At 33.4% G+C, this 22,886-nt stretch overlaps 1 protein-coding gene across 41 annotated transcripts in view; it reads left to right on the top strand.

Moving 5' to 3' along the window:
* ZNF280D (zinc finger protein 280D) overlaps positions 1–22,886 on the top strand; it is a 105,291-nt gene that overhangs the window by 25,723 nt on the left and 56,682 nt on the right. For 37 of the 41 annotated variants that reach the window (XR_013520626.1, XR_013520625.1, XR_013520628.1 and 34 more), the window contains 7 exons: positions 1,574–1,720; positions 4,605–4,670; positions 4,771–4,910; positions 12,203–12,329; positions 15,481–15,651; positions 15,795–15,904; positions 22,223–22,446. Coding sequence is in view for 37 of the 41 variants with exons in the window: in XM_078333221.1 (XP_078189347.1) it covers positions 1,574–1,720; positions 4,605–4,670; positions 4,771–4,910; positions 12,203–12,329; positions 15,481–15,651; positions 15,795–15,904; positions 22,223–22,446 (985 nt within the window). In the remaining 4 variants the exon portion in view is untranslated. The remainder of the gene's footprint in view (positions 1–1,573; positions 1,721–4,604; positions 4,671–4,770; positions 4,911–12,202; positions 12,330–15,480; positions 15,652–15,794; positions 15,905–22,222; positions 22,447–22,886) is intronic. The other 4 variants (XM_078333213.1, XM_078333212.1, XM_078333209.1 and 1 more) reach the window with 1 other exon arrangement.

Below are 22,886 nucleotides of genomic sequence, written 5' to 3'. Positions count from 1 at the left end.
GTGCCTACTGCCCTCTAATGTGTAGGGGGAAATATATTCCTATCTGACCTTGGACATACAAAACTAAGACACATGAAAAAATAGTGAACGGTTTGGGCTCATATATGTTAAATCTTGAATTGTATGATATTGGTTGTTAATGTAATTTATATTTTGAAGGAAAGTAAAATCTAATGGTTTACAAGGGGAGTCATAATTGAACCAAGAGTTAGGAGGGGTAGGGAATTAATATTTTGTGAAGTATCCACTTGAATTTAGGTGCTTTATATGGCATTTTCTTGAATCTATGTAATCTACTAGTTAGATATCATACCTGTATTATAGATGAGGAAAGCAGGTTCAAGTAACTTTTCTAGAGTCATATGATTAGAAACAATACAGTAAAGATTTGAATTATTCAATTTGATACAAAGTCTCTGCTGTCTTTGCTCCAGACTGGAATGTTATAGATTGTATAGCTGAGAAGGAAAGACACTCTGAGTAGAAGCGGTGGTATAAATAATCTCTGAGACACAATAAGGCTGGTGTTTCAAGTATTTAAAAACGCAAATGCTAAGTTATGACTTGCCAATGAAAATTAATATTTTTAATTATTAGATTTTAAGAACTATGCATAATTAGTAAAATAGTACAGCTTAGAGAAAAAAGGGGCCAGTTCTTGATATTGATGGTGTTTAGGAAAATGGGAAGGCCTTTTTTTTTGGTAGGTGGATTATACTAAACATTTAAGTAACAAGACCAGGAAATGATTTGTGATATTCTTCTTGTGAGAAATATCTTCTTTGCCCTTAATGGAATAAGCCTAATTCATTTTCCATATCTTATTCTAGCATCTCTTTCCTGCTGTGTTCTGTGCCTGGCATTTTTGTTTGTTTGTTTGTTTCTTTCTCTTGAGATAGAGTCACCCAGGCTGGAATGCAGTGGCGTGATTTTAGCCCACTGCAACCTCCGTCTCCCAGGTTTAAGCAATTCTCCTGACTTAGCCTCCCAAGTAGCCCATCTAATTTTTGTATTTTTAGTAGAGATGGGGTTTCACCATGTTGGCCAGGCTGGTTTTGAACTCCTGACCTCAAGTAATCTGCCCACCTCAGCTTCCCAAACTGCTGGGATTACAGGTGTGAGCCACCACTCCCATCCTGCCTGGCATTCTTGAATCTGGTTTAGTTTATCCAGTTTATCTCCCACCTGTTTCCTCTTATTCTTAGTTTATCTCCCTTTTGTTAATACATTGTTGAAAAGAAAATGGTTAGATATAATCCTTTTTGTAGTGATAATCATATTCCATGTATATGACTGAAACTCACTTTCACTGGATTTGACTCACTTTCACTGGATTTTCCGCCCACTGTAAATAACTACTGTCATCCATTATCTGTTTATCTGAATTTTTCTGTTTAATATCTTAGAGAGTTAGCTCTGCGTTTCTCACTGTTGTTAGCACATACTGACTACAAATGTCAATTCAGAAATTGCTATTAGGATTATTATAGTACATCTTAAATATTATGTTATATATTACAAAAATGTTTTTATTTTTAAAAATGAGGTTCACTTCTCTCCTTTTGAAAATTAGGTAATTCAAAAATGGCAGAACTGTTTATGGAATGTGAAGAAGAGGAGTTGGAACCATGGCAGAAGAAAGTAAAAGAAGTTGAGGATGATGATGATGATGAGCCAATCTTTGTTGGAGAGATATCAAGTTCAAAACCAGCAATTTCAAGTAAGCATTTACTTTTAGTAAAGCCAAGCTTTATGAGGTGTTATTTCTAATGGGAACACTTGTGAAGTGTTTAACAGGTACTTGATGTTCATGTTCCACTGTAAAGAGTTAGGTCTGAGAGATTGGGTGTGAGGCTAGTAAGAACTTGAGAATCAGGATGGGGATATGATTGGGGACTTGAGGAAGGAGGTAAGAGGTTAAATATCAGATGTCAGAAAAGAGAAATGAACTGAGATTAGCTGGTGACCTTGGAGGTCTTCTGAGATTAGAAGTCATAATTTTTAATGGAGTTAAGTAACTTATTTATTTATTTATTTAGAGACAGAGTCTCATTCTGTCGCTAGGCTGGAGCACAGTGGTGCAGTCATGGCTCACTGTAGCCTCAATCTCCTTGGCTCAAGTGATCCTCCCACCTCAACTTCCCGAGTAGCTGGGACTATAGGTGCGTGTTACCATACCTGGCGAATTTTTGTATTTTTGTAGAGACAGTCTCACAATGCTGCCCAGGCTGTTCTCTAACTCCTGAGTAAGTGATCCAGCCTTGGCCTTCCAAAGTGTGCTAAGATTACAGGTGTGAGTCACTGCACCTGGCCTTAAGTAATGTATTTATCTGTTTACCCTTTTTTATTTTTCTCACTTAAATCCAGAAGAAGAGAAAATAAAACATTTGGAATGCTTCGCTTAAAATGTCAGAATATACTAAGTGAGTTTTTGTTAGTCCTGAGTGAGACTTCTCACATCCAGGCCTCATTGCAGTGTCATCTATACATGGCTACAAAATGTATAGGTGATGAATGATTGCACAGTCTCTGGCCTGTGTACCAACAGAGGCTGTAGTTTCTGACCATATCCATCTTCCAGCAACTCCTATTTATATTCATGAAAAAGAATGGCATTGTCTATAGCCACTGTACTTGGATGGGTTAGCATTTAGTACATCTAAATTCTTAAGGCTTTTGGGCAGAGCAACTTGGTACCTTTGTGGCTTATTAGCTTTAAATTAGAGAATTGGACTTGACATTGTGATAATGTTAAAGTACAGATACTGATGACATTTGTTAAAATGCCCACTCAAAAATGTATGATAGAGTGCAGAGAAATAATATAAAAATTTCAGAGAAAAAAGATCTTTTTCCATTTTATTTACTCGTTTGTTTGAAGCCAGGAGAATTTACCAAAGAATGTGATGTACCCATTTTAGTAGTCTCTGTGTGTGTGTGTGTGTGTGTGTGTGTGTGTGTTTACTTACCATGGTAGTGCTTCAAAGTGTCATTAAGAGACTACTTAAAAATTTTCTGAAAGCCTAGTTCTCACTTTGCTTACCTCTAAACTTGGATTGGCACCTTTATTCAGTTTTATCAGAGAGAGAATAATTTCACTAGTTGAATTTTTAATACCATTTTCTATAGCAAATTGGTCATCTCTCATGGAGTGCTAAGGGGAGTGCTGCTTGGGTTATCAAGTGAATTAGGCATCATGGCATCTTTGGTGATAGTGAAATATAATATTCTCGTGATTATTTCTTTATACTGAAATATATTGAAAAATTATTCAAACTCTTATTGAAAACATGACAGTTGAGTTTCAAGCTGAATTTATACTGATTGTAGATGACTGTTTATGGTATTCAAGTAGAAGAGTGTACATTAGTTTTAAAATAATTCCATCAAGAAGGGGATTGACTGTAATAGAATTTCTTTTCTACAATATTCAGGTTGATAATTTAAATGGTTTTATTGTTGTCTTACGTGTAAGCCATACAATTGTTAACATATGGAACATGAGTTAAATATTTATGTAAAACTTTGAGAAAGGAGGACAAAAACTTGTGGTCCATAGACTACAGCTACTAAAAAGCACTACAGCAATAGTTCTTTCATGGTTTGAATAAATATTGAATCCTGAATTTCTAAGTGAAAAACTGTCAAGTTCTTTGAGCAGATTTTTCTCTAATAAGACTTCTGTAGTGTTTAATTACAGAGCACTGCATTGACATTGTCAGAAAACAACCATATTTTTGTGTAAATCATTGTTTTATATAATGACTTAATGGGATCTGGTTTCTTTGTACTGTGAGGAAGATAAAATAAATTTTTTTGAGATGTGGTGGATTTTTTTTTTTTGGTGCTTTTTACCTTTTTCTAACCAGCGATTTTAGGCAAATCCTCATGCTTCCAAATTATAGTTTGATAAGCTAGAAGTTACAGAGTCTACTTGTATGCAAGAATGAGAAACTTTAAACTGATCCTCAAAGTCGTGGCAGGCTCAGATTGACTTCTGGTGTAGTGGTAGATTTGCAGCCTCTTAAGTAATAATATACTGTGATAAATTGTTGGTTTACTTTAGACTGTAATCTGTTAGTTTTTCTTTTTTAACTTGAAACTAATAGTAGATAATCCAATGAGATTTTCTATAATGGAACTTCAAGGTGTTTAGAGGTGTGAATGCAGTGTAGAGGTTGGGCAAGAATTTGATTTTGAATCATAGGAACCTGACTATATGTACAACCCTGTCATCATTGAAAGAAAGATATATACTTAAATTATAGGTTGAATATAAATACATTTTTGGAAAACTTTTATTAACTATGTGGACTATTTCTTTGCAAGCACAGTGTTTTGACTCACATGTAGTCAGATTTGTCATTCCCCTACTTCTGGCTTTTGAATTTTGAGTTGTAACGAGAAAGATTGTTCTTAGTCTATAAAACAATTAAAGCTGGTTATCTATGTATGTGTTTAAAATGAACTCTATTCTTAAATTAGTGATTAGTTATATACTCCTTCCAGAAATCTGTTTACATGTTTTCAATTCATGATTTCTGTTATCTTAATATGTATTTCATTCAAACAATGAATTTTAAAATAAATATAATTTTTTATAGATATTTTGAACAGAGTTAACCCCAGCTCATATTCAAGGGGACTAAAGAATGGTGCACTCAGTCGAGGTACAGTATTATTGTACTATTTTAATTTTAAAGTGAAGTATTTTGACAAAATTGATTATGTACAAATAATTTCAATATATTCTGTTACTTTAAAATACAGGTATTACTGCTGCATTCAAGCCTACAAGTCAACACTACACGAATCCAACATCAAATCCAGTGCCTGCCTCACCAATAAATTTTCATCCTGAGTCTAGATCTTCAGATAGTTCTGTTATTGTTCAGCCTTTTTCTAAACCTGTAAGTGTTTCTAAAACTATACAGCCAGTTCAGGGATCCATTGGATATTATTTTTCAATATCAACAGTACCCAGTTAAACTTCTGGACTGTCATAAGTAGTCATCCAGTAGAAGCATAATTAGTATAAGAAAATGTCACCATATTTTTGGTAGCTCAAGCACTACTCAAAGTAATAACCGAATGAGCTAACTACCCAACCTGTTAATAAATCAGGCAGTATGCCTAAATAGGTACAATAATGAAAACTGTGCCACCAAAATATGAAGAAAATTATAATCAGTAATAAATATTACATAATGGCAAATATTTAAGATTGCAAACTGAGCCAGATATTCTTAATTGGGAAAGTAATTAAGAGACCATCGTAGCTTTTTATAACATCCCTTCATAGGTCAGTTAAAAAAAAATTTTTTTCCCTATTACAAAAAACTCCCAATTTTTTTCTGTTACAAAAAGTAATAGAAAGTGATAATAGTTAACATTCATCGAGCTGTTAATATATATAAGGCTTTGTGCTAAATGCTATAGGTAAATTTATTTCATTTAGTTCTTAAACATCGCCATGAAGTAGACACTATTATTATCCTCATTTTTTAGTTGAGGAAACTGAGGGTCATAGAGATTGAAAGATTTACTCAAGATCCCAAAGCTGGCAGTTGATGGATCTGGATTTCAATCCAGCATAACTTATAGTTTATATGTGTATGCACACATACATACATATATGTTGTACATAAATGTACACTTAGAAATGAAAGAATTGCCTTGGTTGAACAGTTCTCAGACTACAGTTTGCAATCCCCTGGGGTTCCCCAAGACCCTTTTAGAGGTTTGGGAGTCAACAGTGTTATCATTATAATTACAGACTGTTTTCCACCGTCTTGACATTTGCACTGGTGATGCTGAAGTAATGTGGGTAAGCTGCTGGTGCCTTAGTGTGCCTCAAGATAGTGCCACCAAACTGTATATGTAGTTTCTGAATTAGTCACCTGCCATGCACACCCAGTAAACTGTATTAGTCAACTGAGTGTTACTTGGTTATACCCAGTTTCTTTGATGAAGTATTAAAATGTTAATGGTTTTATTAACTGTCCACACTTGAATATGCGTCTTTTAAGATATTCTGTGTGATGACATGGGTAGTATACATAAAATACCTTTGTGTTTGAAGTGTGATGGTTGTCTTGAGGAAAAGCACTTTTGTGATTGACTTGTGAGGTAAACTGCTTTATTTATTTTTGGGTTGTTAATAGAGCACCATTTTTACTTGAAAGAATGACTGACAAACCATGGTGTATTAGTTATTTACTTCTGTGTATCGGTACTACCACAAACTTACACAGCTTAGAACAACCTACACTCCTTATCCCATGGTCTCACAATTTCTGAATCAGGTCATGGCTTAGGTGGGTTTTTTGCTTAAGGATCTCACAAGGCTGCATTCAAGATGTGGTCCCTGAAGTTGCAGTTTCATCTGAAATTCTGCTGGGGAAGTGTTTGCTGACAAATTCACATGGTTGTTGGTAGCATTCAGTTCCTTAAGGTTGATTGTTGGACTGGGAGTATCTTGTTGGCTTTTGGCTGTCTCCTCGCCAGGTAGGTCTTCCCAATAAGGCTGCTCGCTTCCTCAAAGCTAGTAGGTGAGGGTGAGTCCTTAGCAAGATGCCCTTATAGTCTTAGGTAACATAACTATGTACACAAAAATCATATCTATCTTGTCACCTTTGTTGTATTCTGTTGGTTAAAAGCAAGTCAGAGGTCCTGCCCACTTTCGGAGGAAGGGAATTACACAGGACGTGAATACCAGGACCTGGGGATTATGGGTAATGACATTTCCATGGAGGCCACTTTAGAGTCTGTCTGCCACACACACTTACTCAATATTGATTGTTTGGCAAATGTTTCCTCAAACCTGTCACTTCAGCGAAAACAACTGATAGTAGTATTTCTTGCCGATGGTAAAATTTGAACTTTCAAGCAAAACCTCATTTGCCACCGTGATCTTGACAGCTTTCGAATACTTCAAGACTTTTCTGATGATTGGTGGCGTTGATAAATAATGATTTTAAAAATATTGTGTAATGAACTATGTCACCATTTGGAAGACCTGTATAAATCAATGAAACCAATATTTTCCAAATAACTAGAGTATATGCCTCAAAAGTATTCATGGGTAAATGATCCATCTGAGATAGACCATTGATTTTAAGGGAACAAGGTGTTCTGGGATATGCTTTCAGATTTCACACTGCAACAGACCTTTTTGAAAGTACGAACTTTCAGTTTTGGTATAGTATCAAAGTAGTATTTCCACAGTTAATTAAAACCCTATTAAAACACTCCCTCTTCCAGTTACATTCCTAATGAGGCAGGTTTTAATAATATTCTTCAACCAAAACAACATGTCCTAGCCGATTGAAGGCAGAAGCAGATAAGAGACTAAAACAATTTTTGATTAAACTAGATATTTAAGAACTTTGCAAAGATATGAAACAATGCCACTCTTCACTATTTTTTGTGTGTTTGCAAGTCATTTTTCATTAAAATGTTATTTATATTAATCTGTAATGAATTTGTTATTTAAAAATTAATAAATAAATGTTCTAAAATGTTCTCTGTTTTAATTTCTAGTATGGAAATTATTGATAGATATAACCAATGTAAACAAAAAGTCTTTTTGGGTTCAACAATTTTAAAGTGTGTAAAATAGTTCTGAAGCCAAAGAGTTAGGGCACCACTGTCTCAGAAAAGTAGTAGTAAATTTTCCTAAAAATGTATTTTCTTTATATAATAAGAACAATAAGGGAGACTGCTCAGTCTCTATCTTGAATCATCTATGATCTAAGGTTCCACAGGCTATTTCTGATGTTTTAAAAAATGTAATAGGTGGCCAAGCGTGGTGGCTCATACCTGTAGTCCCAGCACTTTGGGAGGCTGAGGCGGTTGGATCACCTGAGGTATCAAGAGTTCAAGACCAGCCTGGCTAGCAGGGCAAAACCCTGTCTCTACTAATAATGCAAAACTTACTTGGGCGTGGTGGCATATACCTGTAATCCCAGCTACTTGTGAGGCTGAGGCAGGAGAATCACTTGATCCTGGAAGGCAGAGGTTGCAGTGAGCCAAGATCACGCCACTGCACTTTAGCTTGGGTGACAGAGTGAGACTCTGTCTCAAAAAAAAATGTAATAGATGTTCTTGAAGATAGCTGGAAAGCTATCCAGAGTGTAACAATTCTTTGCTATTAGTTGGAATCAAATTAACTCAGTGGTTTTCTCATGCTTATTATAAGCTGTTTGGCATTTGAGAGAAAAAAAATTGGAAAAAGAACATTATTTGATAGTTTGTTAGGTAAAAATCTTTCCAACATTGGACCCAGGGAGGGGAAAACAAAAGCAAGAGTTGTTATGTTTGGTGTAATAAGAGTTAGAAATCAGATTATTTTCTGCCTCAGAATTGAACATAGTTTTTAAATCAGAGCACCTTAGTTCATCATTCCCAGTCCTTGGGTTCTTTTAAAAAATAAGAGGTTTTGCCAGTTGGTCTGGCAAGGACCCAGAAGTGATAGCTTCTTAAAAATGCTTCAAGTGTAATTCTTACGCACAGTCCAAGTTAAGAATGAAAGAGGTGTATTCTGGAATAAATTGAGAATCCTGGTTAAGGGACTTTTCTCTGACTTTTGGAAGCTATGTTAATAAATTATAATTAGTAGTTTTTCATTTTATGTCATTTTGTATTTGTGATTTTACTTTTCATGAAATGTATCTCAACATTGCTTTCAGGTTGGCAGGGATGTGATATATTATTATCACCTAGAAAGTCAATGTGATACAGCTTAAGGTCATGGGCTTTGTAATCAGTCAGACCTGGTTTCTAATTCCAGCTCCATTAGCAGCAAGTGGGGCTGTATTGGGAGCCTTACTCGACCACACCTAACCTTAGTTTACCTATTTATAAAATTGGGAATAATATTAGGTCTTTATTAGTATTATTGTGATAGTTGCTTGATATGATACATGCACCATGAAGAGCATGTACATTTAAAACAAACAACTGTGGCTATGATTTAGTTTGAAAGGCAAATTACTTGAAATTCAGAAGTAACTGTTACATTATTTCACAGATATTTGGAGAAAATGTTTACTTTGAAGTAGGATTATGTTTTATTACTGTTAAATCATAGGGCATATGATTTTTTTTTTTTTAAATGCTACATGTTAAAGCCCAAATGCCTACATCTACCTATTAGGCCTCAAATTCTAGAATTAGTTTGAGTTGCATTAATAGCTTATTTCCATAACTTCTTAACAAACCCACATCAATAGAAAAGTTGGTAACAAAGCAGAATTCTCCAAACTTAAATATTCCTTAATTTATAATAATAAAAGCTTTAGATTTCTCTTATGAAATAATATATATTTTGGGAGAGATTTTGGAAAAGTGAGAAGAGGACCATATAGTATACATAAATACATATTTCTGTATCTGAACATTATTTCTGTATACTGAACATTCTACTTGGAACATGTTACTGGGTATTCCTTAAAAAAAAATGTTAATTTGGCCGGGTGCAGTGGCTCATGCCTGTAATCCCAACACTTTGGGAGGCCGAGGTGGGCGGATCATGAGGTCAAGAGATCAAGACCATCTGGCCAACAGGATATACTGAAAATATTTAAATACTACTTTTAGTACAGGATTATACTAAAAATACAATTTTAAAATACTATTTTTAGTACAACAGGATTCTACTAAAAATACAAAAATTACCTGGGCATGGTGGCACACGCTGTCCCAGCTGCTCAGGAGGCTGAGGCAGGAGAATCGCTTGAACCCAGGAGGCAGAGGTTACAGTGAGCCAAGATTGCACTGCTGCGCTCCAACCTGGAGACAGAGTGAGACTGTGTCTCAAAAAAGAAAAATAAAGTGATGTTTTTGCACAATAGTTTATTAGTTTAATCATTTCTCCATTGTTAGACATACAGGTTATAATTGTTTTGCTGTTATAATTAAGTTTTCCTTCAACATTTTTATTTCATTACCACAGATTATTAAAAATGGAATAGATAAAAGGTGAACCTTTTATTTTTATTTTTTTTTTTAACATAAACTCAAGATTTTATTGTCTTTATAAAAGAAGAGATGATGCTTAGAACTGGATCACTTGGCCTCTTCTCTTATCTCCTCCCAGTTCAAAATGCTTGCATCTTTTAACAGCCAGCATTCTCTTGGATTTGCAGTTGGGCTCAACGCACTGAGGCCTTATTTGTAGTTTAGCCTTTTCCCAGAAAATCGGCTTAGTTTGCCCACCGTAGCCGCTCTGCTTCTTGTCCTAACACCGCTCTCCCTGGGCATACAGAGAATCCTTGCCCTTCTTGTATGGTGTAACTTTGTGGGGTTGGTGCTTGCCACACTTCTTACAGAAAGTCTGGTGGGTTTTAGGAACATGACCACTACCGGCACGGAGAGCGGAGGTGAACCTTTTCAAGGCTCTCCTAGCTACTGCCAAAGTTTTTATGCAGATAAATTGTACTAAAATATGAGCTCGACTTTGCCAATGGTGAATGTTACCATTACTTTTTGATTCACACTAATCTTAGACACAGAAAAAATAGTGCAAACAGTTTTCATATACCCTTTACCCAGTTTCCCGTTATGTTAACATTTTATCACTACTGGGTAATTAACATTAATTCAACTATAGACCTTTACTGGAATTTCATCAGTTTTCCCATTAATGTTCTTTTTCATGCCCAGTATCTTATTCAGAATCCCACTTTGCAGTTATTTCTTTTTAGTCTACTCTATTTTCTAGTTATTCATTCTTTGTCTTCCATTACCTTGAAAATTTTAAGAGTAGTGGCTAACTAACTAATTTTATAATCGATATTATGGTAATATGCCAATTTATTCATTAAACATTGCTGTTTTATTGCATTTCTTTGGCTAGGAATTTGGAAAAAAGGTATTTTGTATGTGTTGTTCATTTGTATTTCTGAATTCTCTTAGTTTGTGTCTTTTGCCCATATTTTTCCTAAACTGATGGTCTTTTTTCTTTTAATTTTTAGTCATTATTAATCTTGAAACTTTTCTTGTTATATATTATGACATGTAGAATGGCCTGAAACTCACTCTGAGAGCTTATTGTCCACGATGAGTATCTTTTAGAAGTATTAATAGTATTGGAGTTTATTTGTGTATGTGTGTATCACTATATTTAATGTATTATAATATTGGAGTATATGTCCCCAAATTATATTGACCATACTTTTCATAATTATGTACACTAAATGTATATGTATGCTCATAGATATTATACATTTATGCTGCTTTATACTTGACCACATTATCATTCATCTCATACTTTCACTCCTCTCTTCTTAAGATCTTCCTTTTAGTTTGGACCACCCTTTCTCCTGATAGAAGGGTAAAACTTCCTTTGCATCCGGAGGCCTCCAGGAACAGGACAGCTGGCCCAAATTACTTCTATAAACAACTTCTATTCTAAACCCTGTCTGCCTGGCGTTCTTACTTGTTCACTCTACTGACCCGATGCTTTTGTATTTGACTGATGAGACAGAAGATTCCTGGCCTGCCGTGGCTTTCTATGGGATGATGGAACATGTGTGGGGCCCATTTGTTCTCCTTCTGACGTATAGCTTTTAACCTTTGTCCAATAAAGATGATTTCAAAATTCATATTATGTGATATATTCATCCTTAACACTGATGCACACTACTGTGGATTGATTCCATTTGTTTGCCCTGATATCTCAGATGTGGGGTTTTTAAAGGCGTAGAAGCTTTTAATTTTTTTGATCACATCAATATGGTTTTTATTTTTCTCCTTGCTTTTGCCCAAAGATTTTGCTAAGTTCTGTTATTTGCCCTTTAATGGGGATACTGCGTCTTTTGAAGTTGTTTACAGGGTATCAATCTTATTGATATAACGTTGGTTTATGTTTCTTTTACCTTGAAAAAGTTGGACTAAGAATTTGTCCCCCATTTTAGTTTTCTAGTCAGCAGTAAACCAGCTCTAAATAATAGCTTGCTTTCAATTTCAGTAGATGATCATTTTGGCAAAGTAGCAATTATCTTTGTGTTATTAACTTATTAATAATTGAGTCATCAAAGGGTTTCCCAAGAATATTGGGCAAGCAATTAAGTTTACCTTTATAAAAGTCTACAGAATAAAATTCCTATATAATTATATAAAATTACATAATATATAATTATATTGAAATAATTTTAACTGTTGAATAAATGTATTATTTTTCCTTTGAACTATTTAACAGGGTTATATAACAAACTCATCACGAGTTGTGTCTAATAAGTCGTCAGAGTTACTGTTTGACTTGACCCAGGATACAGGGTTATCACGGTTATCACATTACCAAGGGAGACCAACACTTTCTATAGCAGGTTGGTTTTAGTATTTTTTTTTTTTCATAAAGATTATAAAAAGAAACTTGATGAATATGCATGTGAGATTGGCTTTCTGTTTTGAAGCCCCGCCCTTGTGGGAAGTGTATCATGTATTGTAAGGTGGAATGTCACTAGTAGTTCTTGAGTACCTTTCTTGGGTAATTTTCTGTAAAATCCTGTTTAATGACAGAATATTTTATTTCTTCCTATTAAGTAACCAACTTTAAGCTCATTCTCACTTGGAGCTAACCATAGTTGAGAAATATTAAAATAATTTCTGTGAGTTAGAGAACTTCTCAGCATAAATACTCTGTTAAAAAAAAAGGATTCATTTCTTTGGACACTAAGTGTGAAAAATACATGGTTACAGTTGATTTCTTAATTAGTTTAATGTCTTTCTCTTGTAATATATTGTTTCAGCATGATAGTTGAATATGAGTATAAGGTGGTATTATAAACTGCCCACAATAAATAGTGATTTGCACAAAATAAGTAATTAATGTACATTGAAGGATTAATGAACTTTCCCTGTTGAACAACATTGAAGGTTCTTTGATTGTATACTATAACAAAGTTTTTCATTAATCTAAAATAAATTAGGGTATTACAAAAGAATTTTATCTAATTGAAAAATCAAGGCAATTCCTCTTTGTATATTAGCAGTTTGTATCCAAATATTTGACTAAATAGACTTATACGTGATTTTTTTGGAATTTTTGGATTCACTAACAAATTAGTGTGGAGAATGTACCAAACCCTCTCCCAGTTTTTGTAATAGTAATACTAACTTTTATTATAAACTTAGACTGTTTTTCCATTGTGATAATACTTGATTTGTTATTCACCTCTCTGGGTGTCAGTTAATTATTTAGTAACCATCTGATTTGTGAAATAGTTAAGAATCAAAAGAAACACTGAGAAAATATAGTTGTCTTAAGTCTAGTTTTATAAAGCATATAGTCTTTATTATAGAGAAAGTCTGAATTTTTGAAACTTCTTGGGAATAAGGAGAAATAATGATTCCTGTTATTCCTGTAAGTGTTCTACTTCAGAGTGGGACTTTAGCCTGAGCAGTAAGTAGGATGATTTGATCCTCTATCCCTAAGATTTCTTTAGTCTCTATTAAGTTACATAACCACTTTGATTTTCTCATATTGTTAAAAGGGAGATTTCCATTTTTTTTTCTGTATAATGCATTCATTCTTCACATTTGGAACCATTCATTTGCACATGTAATTTCAATTCCTGCTCTACTTTGCTAGAAAATTTTTAATGCCCAAATCCAAGTGAAATGTGAGAATACAGTATAAGCATTAAAAGACTTGACAACACAGTTATTATGAATGATACAGACTACATGATTAACAGACTACCATCTAGGGATATTGTGGGGGTTTGGAGAAGACTGGATTTGAGCTAAATCTTGAATGAGAATAGGATTTTACCAGAGGTGAGAGAACTGTTGAGGGTAGGGTATAGCATAAGCCAAACACAACAGAGATAAATAAGTTAAAGCATCAAAATTTAAAACAAATACAAAGTGATTTTGTTTAATCTTGAGATTTCTTATTTTAAAAATCTTAAAGCAGTCTATTTTTCCTGTCTAGCCTGCAATGTAATCAGATGCTTAATTCAGAATTCCAGCATTCCTTGGTTTTTCAAGTAACTTAAACATCTCACAAGAATGTGAATGTGATTACCCAGAATCTTTCCCGTGTACCTACAGTATATCTATCAGTAATCAAGTATTTTGAAGAGGGAAAAAATCATTTTTATGTTATCTCAAAAGGATTAAACAGAGAAACCAAGTAGTATAATGCCTTTTATTTTGCTGGAATGGTTGCACTTATTAAAAGGTTGACAGGTGAATCTATTATAATATTTTTTCCCCTCTAAGTTAAATGTAAAATATTTTGTTAGTAATGATAACAGCTGTAATTTATTAATGAGTTTTTTCTGTGTCACAGATTTTTTTTGGGTGCTGTAAGTACATTATCTTGTTTGGCCCTTAAAGCAGCTCTGTAAAATAGGGTATTATAGATTACTTTATAAAAGAGGAAACTGAGGCTTAGAGAAATTAATAAAGCTAAGTATACATACTAGAGAGTGACGAGGTATGGATTTGAACTTGTCTGACTTAAAACCTTGGAATGTTTCTAATATATTTACCTTACCATTTTTACTTTTAATGTACAATTGGGAGAATTAAAATATGACGTACAGTTTTGGAATCTCTTTTACAAAGTTGTATGTTATTTTCAAAAAAAAAGACTTTTTTGAGCCTTGTTATAGCCTGGATATCCTCATTTCTCTTGTGAATGCATTAAATAAAACTAAAATCCTTCAGCCTTAACATGGTTTTCAAATGGGAAAGTATTTTTAGGAACGAAATCCTTATATACACAAATTTTTAATGAAAAATTTTAATAAAACAAAAAGAGTGTCTCTGTTAGACATGTTCAATATATTCTCTAAAGTGGACTCATTAATCTCTGGGGAACATAGTGTGAAAATCTTTATGCTTACAACTTCCCTTATGTGTCCTTTCATATAAATGAATGAAGTATTATCATTCAAGGTTAGTTATTTCCACCATAGCGATAAATGGATAATACCACCCAAAGCCATGAGAGTAGACCACTCTTCAGTTTGTTAGGTAGGAAAAGAACTAAATTCCATTAGACATTTTAAGTTGTTAAATAAAAAAAGCATCTTAAAGAGTATCTCTACATTTTTGAAACAGATAATTGTTTTTTTTAACAAACTCTAATGTACTAAATGTACGTTTAAGCAGCTAAAGATAATTCATTTGTCAGAACTTATTCATAGTATGCATTTTTTTTGGCTGGAATATTTTGATCTGGCTCCCTTTAAAATAGCTATTTACATGTTGCTTTATTTGAAGTCATATATAAAATTTTCTTTCATCGAGGGATTATTTTCTAAATTATTTAAATATATGTAGTCCGTGATAAATATATGTGCAATTTCTTTATACCCTTGAGTTTGAATCACATTGTTTTATCATTATTGTCATGATATGATAATTTAATTATATTACCTTCAATTTAGCTCCAAAGTATTTTTACTCAGATGTAAATAATATCCTAATTTTAAAAAATAGTTTCTCACAATTTAAATCATGTAGGTATGAATGAAAGTTCATTTTTATCAAAACGCCCTTCTACTTCTGAAGTTAATAATGTTAATGCAAAGAAGCCGAAGCCTAGCGAAAGTGTTTGTGGAGCAGATTCCTCAGCTGCATCACCTTCAGTTAAGTCTCCTTCAGTGACATCTTCCCAGGCTATGTCAGCAAAAGGTAAATATAAAATCTGCTATGTAAAAAGAAGTTACTGTATTTATACATACATTTTAGAAATGGTTATAATTTTTAAATGTATTATTAGTTTTAAGGTTAGAAAGTGATGAATTTGAATCATAAATATTCTGAATTTGTTTTAGGTGCAAATACCACATCAAATCAATCTAAAAATGGAACGCCTTTTCCAAGAGCTTGTCCAAAGTGCAACATTCATTTCAATCTTTTGGATCCTTTGAAAAATCACATGAAGGTAAAACTCTTTCATTATTTAATTTGTAAAAAGTTTGCACATTTCTAAAAATATTGATGATAACGGTAATTAATGGTTTCTCCAGAAATAATCTCATTGGTACTTCCATTTAAGTAAAAATTTACATTCATAATCATTATATAGATTCTAAAATTCCTTATAAATCATCAAATTTTAAAACTTAAGGTTGTGTGTAATATAATGAATGTTTAGTATTTTAATTCTAAATAAAAATGTATTAATCAGATTAATTTATTAGGTCATACTCTTTAAACTTCTTATAAAACAGGCATTTTCTTATGTATTTACTTTGCATATAACTTAAAAATTCTGTTACCTTATTTTTGTGTAATGTTAACATGCATGTCAATTACACAATGAAAATCTGAGTTTTACATTTTAGTTTTTAACACTCAAGTATAAACTCGAAATGTTGGAGCTTTTCATATGAAATAATTGTTTTAATTCAGTCTAGAATGTAGTTCATATAATTGTATAAATTAATTTGAGCTTTTTATTGGTGCAGGAAGGCCTTGAATTTAGGTTTTAAGAAATGTTCAAAGTACTAATGAAGTATGAGGTTTAGGTAATGCTTAAAGTATTTTAGTAGATATTATAGTATCCTGCTGTGTTGTACTCTCCTTACATGCCCAGTATAAATGACAGGAAGGGAGAAAAAAATAAAAAAAAGGACGTAGATTATATAAGGAAAGACGGAAGGAGTTTGGTACAATGGCAAAGAAGTAACTTAGGAAAAGTTTTTGCTATTTCAGAGGTTTACACATTTTTATTGAAATTCAGCATTTTACAAAAAAGTAGAAAAAAAAGGGAGCTTAAAAAATTCTAAATACTGTCTTCTTATTCACATACACAATTGTGTTTGGTCTGTCCTTACTGTCAGAGTATAGCCCTGGACTGCACTTTGTGCTTTGGCCTTACAGGAGAATGATCCTGTAGAGGTACTTTCAGTTTTCCTGTTCTATGGAATGTTTTGATGAGATTTCTGATCAAATGTTTTTTCATGTTTTGTATTACAGATGAAAAAAAAGACTGTATTTTTTAGTTATCTATCTAATTTTCTTAGTAGGGAGTAATACAGTCACATGATTTAAAGCTAAAAAGCCTACAAATAAATGGAAGTGAAGAATCTTACCTTGGTGTCTTCTTTACCTGGTTCCTAGTATGACTCGAATGTTCTTGTTTTCCATTTCATACAGAAATTGTAGCATGTTATGTATACCTTTGCACCTGGCGAGAATGGCAGCATTCTCCAAAATGTGGCTTTTGTGTGTTACTTCATGGTTTGTAATTACTTCTAGTAGAAACAACCAAAACTTCGTAGAATTTTCATACTAATTTAATAAAACACTATGACATTTTAAATAAGGAAAGTATCTCTATCATTGTAAGAAATTGTATTTCTTACAACTGAACTAAGTTGAAGATAAAATTGAACAATATTTGTGTTTATATCATAAGGAAATCTTGAAAGAATAGTCTCCAAATCTAGGAAGGGAAAGTTTAAATCTGTGGGGACTTTTTCTGGTTTATATATGTTTATGCATCAGTTAAAGTTTTAATATTATAACTTTTATTTTGAAAATAATATGATTCTTAGATTATTTGTGAATGATTTTTTGCCGTTATTATAGATAGATGGGAGAACACTAGGATATAAATAATGTTTTCTTTCAATGGAAAAATATTTAAATATCAAATATTCTATAACAATAAAAAAAATTTATCTAAGTCCATGTATCAGATACAATACTAAGCTTTAAATACATTATTTCATTAATCCTTAGAAAATTCTTTGAGATATTTTTCTCATTGTATAACCAATTAACTGGCATAACTGGCTTTTAAAACTCAGTTTCTTTAATGGTAAACCCCAAGCTTTCACAAATACCTTTTCTGTGTGTGTGTGTGTGAAGTGTAGGGGCTATTTAATATTATGTGGCCACTTGAAAATAGGTCTATTATTTCTGTTTTGGGGTATGGAATTTGGTATTTATCAACCAAATATACCTTATTAATTATATTTATATTTCTGCGTCTTTGCTTCCATTTAGTCCAGTCGATCTGTCCTGGATTGAGAAACACCAAATTTCAAGCCACATCTTTCATTATCAGTATTTTCTTTTATATATTGCAATTTTGTCTCAAAGTTGTTGTTTTTTGCGATATAGAAGAATCTAGCTTTTAGAACTGTATTGTGAGGCCAAGCGTCATGGCTCATGCCTATAATCCCAGCACTTTGGGAGGCCGAGTCCAGGAATTTGAGACCAGCCTGGCCAACATGGTGAAACCCCATCTCTACTAAAAATATAAAATACTAGCCTGACGTGGTGACACATGCCTGTAGTCCCAGCTACTTGGGAGGCTGAGGCAGGAGAATCACTTGAACCTGGGAGGTGGAGGTTGCAGTGAGCTGAGATGGAGCCACTGCATTCCCGCCTGGGCAACAGAGTGAAACTCCATCTCAAAAATAAAATGAAATAACTGTATTGTGAATGTATCCTTTAGCATTTTAATAAGATATCCTTTTCTTGGTCTTAATGTTTAGTGCCTTTCAGCCCAAATTCTACCGTTATGTTATGCTCACAACCCCTGTTATGGTTTCCATTTGTCTGGTGTATTCTTTGTTTATTCCTTTATTTTCAACTCTTCTGAATTACTTTGTTTTAGGTGTGCCTTTTGCTTTGAGAAAAGTTGATTTTTCTTTTGTGATCCTATGTGAAAATCTCTTCTTTTAATAATGAGTTTAGATTTACCAGTATGATAGATTTATTTGGTTTTAGCTCTGTTAAAATTTTTCATTAATCCTTTCTCTTTTAAAACCCTTTCACAGTGTGGTTGCTTTATGTGTGTGTAGCTGTAGTTTTGTTCTCCTGGTTATCTTCCTGATTTGAATGTATAACTCCACTCGTCTTCTATTCCATTATCCATTCTCTACTGTTGTTTTCTATGAGGAAAGATTAAAGTAGCACAAAACTTCCTGTTTTTAACCTACCCATCTTTGCCTTTTGCTAACTGATTTTAGTCAATATTGCCTGAGCGTTTGTTTACCTTTGCTATTAAAATGCCTGTACCTAAGTTACTTTATGTGATGGCTCTGGTACTCCTTGATGAACTGCTACTATATGTGAGGCAGTCAGTTTACTCTTGGCCTTATACTCTTTGTTCTTTTATCCTCTCCCAATTTTTATTTGTTGGTTGTACAATTTTTCCATTTTCAGGGCATATGACATTACATTTTTTTAAAACCTTATGTTATATTTTTTTGGATCTTTTTCTGCAGTAAATATATCCAGTGTTCATCATCAGTGTTTTTGTAATGGTTTATTTGGTTTTCTCTTTGGCTGAAGTTCATTCAGCAGTAATTTCATTTAGGAAGAGTCTGAAAACTTTTTTCTGTGAGGTCGTTCGTGTTCAAAGCAATTTGACTATAGTCCATTCTGGAAAGACAGTTTGACTTTATATAAAGTAAATTGAATCCCACTATCAGGATTTTGTTGGTGTAGCTCCCTTTTTCTAGTATTCAGTGTTGCTGTTGAGGAATCTGGGACAAACTGAATTACTTTGCCTTTTATAAGTGGTTTGATCTTTTTGTTTGACTGTCTACAGCTTTTTGGTGGTCTACATTCTTTATGTTTTGAAGACTGATAAATTTTTAATGATATAACTTGGTGTTGGGAATTTCGGGTGAATCCTCTCTGGTATACACCTTGTTCTTTCAACTTGCGTATTTGGGTTTAGCACACTTGATTTGAGTTGTATTTTAAAATATTTATTCCATACAATGTCATCTTCAATATGAATTTGTTTTATCTTCTTTGCCTGGCATATGTAATTTTTTTCCTAATCCTTAATTTTTAAAAATTGACTTTTCTCCTACTAATGTCTGTTTATTTTATTTGCAATGTCTGCTCACCACTGTATTCCTTCCTAACTTCTCTTCATGTCTCTGATTTTATTTTTTTTCCTATACTTTCACCCTGGATTTTGCCACTCCTTTTTCTTTTCTTCTAAATGTCTTATTGTCTTGGCATCTCTTCTTGCTTTGTGGTCTTCCAAATAGAGACAATTGCTTCATTATGTTTTTAAAATTTGTGACTACTTTTTTCATCTATATCTGCTCCCTGGCAACATGTTTCTGATGTTTTTGTTAGAATTTTACATTTTTTGGTTATTTGCCTTCCTTTATTATACAGTATTTTTGTTTAGATGTGAATTCCTATTGTGTTTAACAAGTTGGATTTTCTTGGGCCAGCTGTTTTATACAAGCTTCTTTTAGGAGGAAGCATAGGTTGCCACGATAGTCTCACAGCTTGCTAGCTGGTTTAAACAGCTTTTTGCTGGGCAGGAAGCTTCCTGCAATTGTGACTTGCGTGTCTGATTCTTTATGTAGCACTGCCTTTCTGCTTTTCTGTACTCAATCAGGTCTGGAGTACTTCTGCTGCCATCCTTGTTGCCCCAGTTTCTGCACCTGTTTTTGCAAACAAAGGATCTACCTTTGTGATTCACAACATGTGTTTCAGCTTTAACATGTATATTTTTACTGTCCCTTTAATATCCGTTACACTGAGTCCCCTTTACTTCTCTGGTTTACTTCTAGCTAAATGCCATCTGCCTGATATTGGCTGCTTTGGGTAGTGCTTTCATATATTGTGGAGTCTGTGGATTTTGTCTGACTCCTAGTTTCAATGAGAAACCAATTTGTGGAATTTGGTTGTGTGACTTTCGGATGAATCCCAGAAGGAAAAGGGGAAAATGTTGACTGATGTAGGATGTTCACATGAGATGTCCTATTTTACTGTAAAAATAGGATCTCCCCTCCTTTGCTCTGAAAAACCTACCTAAGTTTTTAGGGCACTAACAAAGCAACAGAACATGGTCTGTATAGTGGGAGGAGTAAAGGTAAGAATGTTAGACAGATGGTGTCTGATATTTGTCAAACTATAGTATATGGTATTAAAGTACATATTTAATACTTGCAGAATGTAAAAATAAGGGATAAATGAGGAGTTGTAGTGAAGGTCTGTTAATAGCACGGAAAGGTACTAGGGCTGAATAAAAGATGACCAGTTGGCCGGGCACGGTGGCTCACACCTTGTAATCCCAGCACTTTGGGAGGCCGAGGCAGGTGGATCATGAGGTTAAGAGATCGAGACCATCCTGGTCAACATGGTGAAACCCCGTCTCTACTAAAAATACAAAAAATTAGCTGGGCATGGTGGCGCGTGCTTGTAATCCCAGCTACTCAGGAGGCTGAGGCAGGAGAATTGCCTGAACCCAGGAGGCGGAGGTTGCAGTGAGCCGAGATCGCGCCATTGCACTCCAGCCTGGGTAATGAGCAAAACACCGTCTCAAAAAAAAAAAAAAAAAAAAACAGATGACCAGTTGATAGTGTATCATAGCTCAGCCACGCCCCTGCGTAGCTTACTTTATCCTTCTGTAAAACCTTAAGTGTAGGCTTGGTTCTCATGTCTTAAGTTGCTTATTTGCTTTTTGGATAAACAAGGATACTTTGCTTTTTTCAATGATTAAATCCTCCACCTAAATTCACTACACCTTGTCTGTTCTGGGTTGTCAGTGGTTTATTATTCAGCTCTTTTATAGAGATATGAAACACTGTTTAAAAGGTACTCTGTGAGCAAAGTTTGTTTATTTAAAAAATCTGATCCTATACTACTTTTCTGTTAAAAAATACAAGAACAGCAGTAATTTATCATTTATTGTGGGTTTCATAATTTATAGGTATTTTAGAGCAATCTTTAATGTTTATAGACTGTGTAGTATAATTTGACAATTTTACATTTGGGACATAAGATTATCCACATTTCTAATTAGGGAGACTATTCTATATTATATAATTTTTGTATAAGTATTCCCCAACCAGGCTTTATGAAATTTTGTATATCACTTGATAATTAAATACATCAAGGCATGTAAATATTTTCTTTCTGTACATCTTGACAAGGACATGAGATGAATGATTTTTGGTTAAGGAACAAATTATTATTAAATATTTACATCTAAAAAGGCAAATTGCAAGCATAAAGCTGTTAGAACTACAGCCATGTCTTGGTTTTAGGGTTTCTCATTTCTTTTTGAATTTTTAAATTAAGATAATAGGTGTTTATTATTTGAATTTTTAGAATCTGTATATGGACCACAAATTTTTGGTGACTATTTTTTCAGATATATTTCTAGCATAGTTTTAATCGTCTGGCCTTAGGTGTAAACACACAATCACTTTTTGGTATGTGTTTTTTTAAAGAATAAATAAGGCTTGTATTTTTTTTTCTCTTTCAGTATTGTTGTCCAGACATGATAAATAACTTTTTGGGACTGGCTAAAACAGAATTTTCAAGTACAGTAAATAAAAACACAACTATTGATTCAGAGAAAGGAAAATTGATCATGTTAGTTAATGACTTTTATTATGGAAAACATGAAGGAGATGTCCAGGAAGAACAGAAGACTCACACAACCTTTAAATGCTTCAGTTGCTTGAAAATTCTAAAAAATAACATTAGGTATGTAAATACTTATTTTTATTTCTACTGAAAATTGAAATGCTGCAAATAAAAACGTTAAGCCTTTATCTTGTGTTTTCTGTGCTATTCTAGATAAGCAATTTTAATACTTTCTACTAAGAATAAAGGCAGATTCTCTTTTTGAAAAGCTTTTGTCCTTTCTTGTGTTGTGGAGTTTGACTCTCGGATTCAGTTAGTTGTGTTTCTTTCGCATAGCTTATGAAAGGACAAATTTCATTTTAACTTAAGACAAAATAAACTTCTTTTTTCTGTTTTAGTGGTGATCTTTGAATTTTTATTAGACATTTTTTATTTTCTAGTTGCCTTTGAAATTTTATATTTCTTCACATTTTAAGAAGAACCACTCTATGTTTGTCCAGTTTGAGCTCCTCCATACTAATCTTTGTAATGCTCAAATCTTTCAATTTATATTTATAATT

The sequence above is a fragment of the Callithrix jacchus genome, chromosome 8, assembly GCF_049354715.1.
Source record: "Callithrix jacchus isolate 240 chromosome 8, calJac240_pri, whole genome shotgun sequence".
NCBI lineage: Eukaryota > Metazoa > Chordata > Mammalia > Primates > Cebidae > Callithrix > Callithrix jacchus.
This window is presented reverse-complemented; position numbering and strand designations above follow the sequence as displayed.